At 57.7% G+C, this 7,455-nt stretch overlaps 1 protein-coding gene across 1 annotated transcript in view; it reads right to left on the reverse strand.

Annotated features, from left to right (window-relative positions):
* Positions 1 to 1,620: 1,620 nt before the first annotated feature.
* LOC104281213 (sacsin-like) overlaps positions 1,621 to 7,455 on the reverse strand; it is a gene marked incomplete at its 3' end in the record, with an annotated part of 8,582 nt that continues 2,747 nt past the window's right edge. Inside the window, exon 2 of the mRNA XM_009879122.1 lies at positions 1,621 to 7,390. Coding sequence (XP_009877424.1) covers positions 1,621 to 7,390 — 5,770 coding nt within the window. The remainder of the gene's footprint in view (positions 7,391 to 7,455) is intronic.

Here is a 7,455-nt window from a genome sequence, read left to right on the forward strand (position 1 = left end):
TTCCCAAGCCGGCAAAGTCCGAGCTCCGAGACTCGCACGGACGGACACAGCCTTGCAGCCGCAGGTCCCACGCTCGGGCTTCCCGGGCTGCCCCCAACACCCTCTCTCCGCCTGGCTCACTGCCCCTGAGAATGCGAGGGGCGCTCCAGTCCCCACCTCACCTCCTCTTGCCGGCCTTGCAGGGGGTTCTCTGACAGATTGGTGACCGCTCTGAAGGCAGGAAGAGCTCCTCTGCCACCCTTACGGCAACGTTTCCCCGCTTTGGCACTTGGTGAATTCTAACTCACTCCCTTACTTCATGACCCAGGCTTCTGGTTAGCTCGGTCAGCTGAGCGTGGCGCTAACAACGGGTTCAATTCCCACTCAGTCCCCATGTGTTGCCTGATCTAGTTGAGAGGAGGCTTCCCTGGCACCAGGGAGGCTGGATTAAAATGATCTCTAAGGTCCCTTCCAGGTTAGGCCATTCTATGAGTCTAAACCAGCTGAGACATTTAACACAGCATTGCCAGGAGGCAAACACACCTATAATTTTCAGTATCGCTAAAATCACTCCTGTTACCGACTTCCTTATTTGCGTTGACCTGTATGGAAAATCCTGGTGCCAGAGGTCAGTGTTCGCAAAGAAGACAGAGGAGTCTGAACTTTATTCGAATAAGGGGAGAGTTCACCAGAGAGAGTTGTGGCCAGCTTCAAGGTGGACCTGCTGCTGGGCAAAGCTGAGCCAATCAGCATTGCTGGTAGCCCCTCTGTGAGAGCATATTAAAATACGGGTAAAAACTGCTGCGCAACAGCAGCTGCGAGAGGAGGGAGACATGTGAGAGGAACATGTGAAGAAGAAGGGGGAGAAGATGCTCCAGGTGCCAAAGAGAGATTCCCCTGCAGCCCGTGGTGAAGAGTACAGTGAGGCAGGCTGTTGCCCTGTAGCCCAAGGAGGCCCATGGTAGGACAGACATGGAGACTGCAGCCCTCGGAGGAGCCCACAGCAGGTGGAGATGCCCTGCAGGGCGTTGCGGCCAGGAGGAGCCCACAGGGGAGCAGGGTCTGCATCCTATGGGGAGGAGTCCACACAGGAGCAGATCCTTTGGCACGGTCTGTGGCCCCACAAGGGACCCACTCTGGAGCAGTCTGTTCTGTAAGGACCGTGCCCCATGGAAAGGACCCGTGCTGCAGCAGATCATGAAGAACTGCAGCCCGTGGGAAGGACCCACATTGGAGAAGATAGTTCAGGACTGTCTCCCATGGCAGGGAATACCTCCTGTTTTTCAACCCTCAGCAACCCCACAACCGAAGGGTCTCAGAGAGACCAGGCAAAGCAGACAGCTGTTCTCTTCTATCTCCACAGCAGCTGGAGAACTCCTGGGACTGGCAAGCCAAGGTCGACCCACCATAGTCCTCTACGGCCCTTCATTGCCACCTCCACTTTCTACACGCCTCCAGTCGCCCGTGACCTCTCCACGTCCCCTGAGCACACCGTTAGGCAAGGGTCTACTGGCACTGCAACATTTACTATTGGACTTTATTTCCCCCGCAAGGCATGACAGTGGTGTGTGCTACCGAACGACTTTCAGTGACCTCGTGCCCCCAAAGCCCCCCTGCCAGGGCTGGACAGCCTGCAATCACCTGGGGCAGGTCTGTGGCAAGTCCACAGCGAGTTCACAAGAGCTCTGTGGTGAGTCTCTGGTGGATCCGTGGCGTTCCTGTGGCCCAGCTGCCAGTGCCTTAACCCCCACTTTCTGCCCACATTGTCCTGCAGCCTCTCTACCACTTCTTGTACCCGCTTCAGAACCTTCTCCTCATCCACATTGTTGCAGGCCTCGTTGGGGATGATGGGGAAGGGGTGGCAACTCGGGTACTGTGTGGCCTTGCCATCCATGCCACAGCCACGCAGCCACTTCACCTTCTCTGCCAGGCCTTTCAGCTCTGGTTCCTGTGCCTCCAACCACTTGGCCAGCCTCACCAGCTTCACTGGAGTCTCAAAGTCCTTGCCATGGCAAAGTCCGCCAGCCACCAGCGCCTTCTCCACAGCCTGGTGCAGCTTGAAGAGGACCCAGTCGGGGCAGCCGCGCCTGATGTCATTGTGGGCTGCCTGCAGGTCACTTTTGGCCTGCCGCAGCCACCGCTGGGCCTCTGGGACGTCCGGAGTCGGTGCTACGTCCTTCTTATTACACAACCGGGAGCCATGGTCTTCTCGTCCCCAGCCGTGGTGCTTGGTAGTGCTCACAGGCTCCTCTGGCTCTGGTGCAGCACCTACCAGTGCCACGTCATTCTCCTCCAGAACAAGGACCACGTCCTGTGGCTTCTGGCAGACCAGCATTTCACGCAGCACTGACAAGGCGGGTGCCTCCAGCTGCCCACCCAGGATGATGTTGATCTCCTGCGCTAGCGTCTCCAGGATCCTCAGCTGGTGCCGGTCCAGCACCATCTCTGTGTGCCGGATGTAGAGGAGCCGCTGGGCACCACCAGCCTGGCACACGTGGACCCCCCGTGACTCAGAGCTGCCCTCCACCTTAGCACCACGGTGGACCAGCACGGTGCGGATGTCCTCGCAGCACTGCACTTTCAGCTGCTCCACCGCAAAATCACCATCCCACTCCCTTCTGCTCGTGGCCCTGTGGCTCTGCCACCGCAGCAGGGACTCCAGCCCCATCCTAAACCATGGCGATACCAGGAGAGTCTGCAAATGCCTCTGCCCCTGGCACTGAGAGCCATAGCGACACAGCCGCAGACTGCCCTCCTCCAGCTGCTGCTCTGTCACCTCTGAGAGTGCCCGTTGCCGCCAGCGCCAACGGAGGGCCCGTGGCCGCAGGTGCAATGGTAGCTTTTCCAGCAGCCACCAGGCATTGCACCCGGTCCCCGGCAATTCGGCCATGAACACAAAGGTCTTCCCCAAGGCCCTGGAAGTATTGGAGGAGATGCAGTCATTGAAGTATAGCGTGTGGGATGGCTCCAGGCAGTCAGCTGTGCTCAGCAAGTACAGCTTGTCCACAGAGGAGGAATCGGGGCACTCTGGCGTGTCTCGCAGCAGCTGGAAGAAGTGCCGCGTGGCCAGCAGGGCTATCTTCTTCTGGGTAGTGTTGAGGGTGCCACTGACGTGGCTCTCCTGGTGGATTTGGGCCAGGACATGACTGTAGTGAGTCAGTGTGGGGAACAGGGCCACCCCAAGGTGTTTCAGGAGGTCTCCATAGACAGCCACGTGGGGGTCAGTCGTGAGGAGATAGGGGTAAAAGTCAGTCTCGTCCGGGAGGGATGTCACCACTCGCGATGGCACGGCCATGTCCCCTGACTTGGCCAGCACCACGGGCAGCTCAGCTAGGCTCTCTGCATTCACCTCCTTCAGATGGATCTGCAAGAAGCTGTACACCTTCTGGAGCACGCTGGCCCGTGTGCTTACCTGCTGTGGTGTCTGGCAGGCTGCCCTGCACACCTGCTCCAGGTTGGTCACCACCAGGGCGGTGGGTATCTCCAAAAGGACCCCCGTGGCCTGTAGGCATTTCTTCTTGAGTGCAGAGGACTTTGGCAGGATGGTGGCTGATGTCCACAGGAGCTCTGCCACATCGTCTTGGCAGTGGTAAACGCTGCCCTTCAGAGCCACAGGCTTAGTGGAGGCTGCAAAAGGGGGGTGGAGGTTCGTCAAGTCTGAGGGGATGTCCAGTGGAGGCAGAAAGTGGATTGAGGCAATTTGCTCCAGGAGACCCTCTGATGAGGCATCATCCAACACATCGCCAAGCTTCTTGAGCATCTCCTGCTGTCGTGCCAGCAGGTCTTCATCGTGGCACGTAACCTGAGTGGCTTCACGCTCTATCTGCAGCGCCAGTTCCACAAAATCCTCCACAGAGAGACTGGTGCGGACCCCTGCCTGACACAGGAAATGCTCTACATCTTCCCGGTTGCAACGCAGCTGCACGAAGAACGACTTGGGCACAAAGCGGTGTTGGAGCCGCAGAGTGCAGAAGGAGGGCACGTTGCTGTAGAAGTAGGAGGCTTGGTGCAGCACACCATGGGCATCAGGTATAAAGGCCACAGTCTGAAAAGCTTCCACAACAGCTTTCTCGAACTTAAAGTCACGGAAGCGTTGCAGGGCAAAGAACAAGCGCAGAGCTTCCATAAGCTCTCGCGCTGTAAGCTGGGACAGCCGGGGCAGCATCACAGTCTTGAAGAGCTTATGGTCATCTATGACCTCCCACCGCATATCCTTGGCCAGCTGCTGGTGGATCGGGTCTGCTGTGAGCAGCAACATTTTCTTCTCCAGCTTGTACAGGACTTGGGCACCCGGGGGCGGTTCGTGGAACCGGCTTTTGAGCAACAGCACCTTCTGGTAGGGTGCCACAGCTACGTAGCTCCCATCATACTTCTGGAAGAGAGGCAGGAGCCAGAGTTGCTGCAGTGCTGACAAATCCAGATTTCCCTGAATAAAAAAGCGCAGCAGGGGAATCACATCCCATTCGTTTAGGTCCTTCCAGCGCAGATCATCTCTGGCGTTCACCAGCTGGGCCAGCACAGCCCTGGGCTCTGTGGCCTGCAGTGCCCTTGCCTTCAGGCAGTCCTGGGCAAAATCACGAGGCAGCAGGGACAGCCGGAGCACAGGGATGCCCAGTTTGCGCAGCACCTTGGCCACATCTGTGCCACGCTCAAAAAGAACATTGCGGAGGGAGGAGAGCGGCAGTAGAGGCTTTGAGTCTGTCCCATCCTGCTCAACGGGCAGCACCACCACATCCTGGAGATGATTCATGAATGAATCCAATTCATCTTTGGAGTTCTCTGCTGTGCAGACCACAGTGCCAAAGAACTTCCACAGCATCTTGAGCCAGTTCTCTCCCTCTGTGTTCCATTGCAGCTGAGCCAATGCCTCCTGGATGAGTGGTGTGGCCTCTGGGAAGCCAAGCTTCTTCACAAAGCAAGATGGAAGCAAGTCAGAAATGGACTTGTCGGCAAAGCGGTGGCGGTGGTTGGGGAAGAGATGGGCAAAGGAGTTGTGGAAGACTGGGTGGTGGATGCTGAGAGCGTTCAGGCGGCCATCTTGCGTGGCCAGCAAGGGCAGGCCTTCCAGTTCTGCCTTGTCCTCATCTGACTTCCCCAGGCAGTGCAACAGCAGGATGGAGCATCTTGCTGTGGTCCCCAGGGGTGTCTCAGCCAGCGTGCAGGGCACGGGGAGTGCCAGGGCCTTGAGGAAGCGCCGGAGAGAGGCTGGATCCAAAGCAACAGCATCTACACGGGCTTCACGGAAATTCTCATAGATCTGCCGCAAGTGGACGAATGCTGGCACCAGGTTCATGTTCAGACGCTGCAGCACCTCCTGAAGAGCTTGGTGAGGCATCTCCCTGAGGAAGTACGGCTCTGTTAGCACATCTCCACCACCTGGAGATGCCCAGGTCATTGTCACCATGCGTTTAGGTGGCTTCATGTGATACACAGGCACCAGGGGCAGGCGTGCATGGCTGAGGTGCCTGTAGACATCCCTCACCAGGTCCTGAAAGGCAGGTAGCGCCTTTGTCACGGCAGGGAAGAACTGGAGGTAGTGGAAGACCAGGTGATCCTGGCAGACCTCCAGGGACTTGAACTGGAGCCCTTCGGGCTTCAGAGCTTTCCACTGCCTGTTGAGAAAGGCACAGTACAGTGGAGTCACCAAGTGCTGGAGCAAGAATTTATTCCAGGCTGCCTCTGTGCTACCTGGGTCCTGGCAGAGATTGCGTCTGGCCACATCCACAGAGAAGTTGGCGTTGATGTGCACAGGCAGCCCTGTGGTCAGCGGCAGCGGGAGGGTACAGAAAGCTCTACCTGTGACGTTTTCCAAGCTCAATGGCTTCAGGCAGGCAGCCACAGCCCCGTGGGGCAACCGCCCAGGCACCGGAGACTCCTCAACGCTCTCCTGCACCCCAATTTGGGAGATCACCCTCCACACAGTGCTGGCCCTGGCCATGCTGTTTTCGACTTTCATGATGTAGGAGACAGAGGTGGGGCTGCTGTTATTCACATCTTGGCTCAATCTTGCTTGAAAAGCCCGTCTCAGCTCTGCATCATCGTCTGTCAGCTTTGTAGCCACCCGCAGCTTCTCCAACAACTGTTCTCCATCTGGGGGGATCTCGGAGAAGATCACAGTGCGCAGGTGCCGGAGGAAGAGCACCAATTCCTCGCCTTCCTTAGCCAGTACTCTCTTCATGTCCATGAGGTCTTGGTCCCTCACAACCATGCCAGACACCTTGGAAATTGTAGCCCCAGCTGGAGTGCGGAGAGGCAGACGGAAGAGGACACCCTCGTTCAGGTTGAAGAAGGAAGGTAGGAAGGTGCCATAAACATCTGGAAAGGTCTTCTTGAATTCAGAGTTGACAGCAAACATCCCACCAGGACTCTCACTCGTGGCCATGGGCAGATAGTAGAGATGGGGATCAAAGACACACAGGGCACTGTCCCCAGTGAGGAAGGCTGGGCAGTCAGTGAAGTGGAAGACAGTGTTGAAGCCAAGGCCGTACTTGCCTGCGACATCCTGCCGGCCTTGCTTGCCACCAACCCCTAGACGCTGAATGCCTTCAATGTCCCGCTGCTGGAAGGGGCTGTCATTGTAGATGCAGAGGGCGGGGCCCTGCAGGGTGTTCCATTTCTCACTGAAAGTGGCCTTCACTGGGTGCTGCCGGTGGTCCCACACGAAGTGCACAAGGCTCGCACCAGCATCATCCGCGTTCTGGAGCAACTCCCTCACTATATCATGAGCGCATGATGGGTACTCATACAAGATGTTCTTCAGCCGTGTAGGCAAGTCTTCACAGGCACCAAATGGCTGCATCCAGAGGCTCAGGTCTCCAGTGAACAGTCGGCTCTTTTCCAGTACCCGGTGGCGTGTGGTAGGCACCCCACAATGCAGGGCTGCAGCTCGGGACAGCTGCTCGTGGCACAGCAGGACATCTCTGTCCACTGGCATCCATGGTGTGTCGTTGAAGTGGAGCTTGTCCCGGGGACGCAAAATGCCCTCCTGGTCAGGTAGAAAGAGTTGCTGGGTCTGGTAGGCATCTGGCTCTTTGTCATCACCCATCAAGCCACAAGACACTACCCGCACGGCCAGATCCAGCTCCGTGTCTGGCAGCGGCTCTCCAGCATGCGTCTCTGCCAGGCTGCGGAGCGCTTTGGCGTAATCATCCCAGGAGAACGTGTGGCGCAGCCCCACGCACTTCCAGAGCTGGCTGTAGAGCCGGTACTGCTGTGGGAGCTGGTGAAGATATGGGACAGCCACAAATGACAGCATCTCGGCCACAGCCGTGACCGGCACGAAGTGGGAGCCCACCAAGATGAAGGGCTCTCCCTGGGCCACTGCAGAAGCCACCTCATCCCAGCTGGAGTGATCTCTCTGGAGCACTGTGTTCAGGTACTTGTAGCAGCAGTTGGTGCTCTCCTGCAGGTTCTTCAAAGGGAGAGCGTTGGAGCTACAGCTCAGTGCCTGCAGCTGCCGAAGGACTGCCCCTGCTG

This window comes from Apaloderma vittatum, unplaced genomic scaffold, assembly GCF_000703405.1.
Source record: "Apaloderma vittatum isolate BGI_N311 unplaced genomic scaffold, ASM70340v1 scaffold33091, whole genome shotgun sequence".
Lineage (NCBI taxonomy): Eukaryota > Metazoa > Chordata > Aves > Trogoniformes > Trogonidae > Apaloderma > Apaloderma vittatum.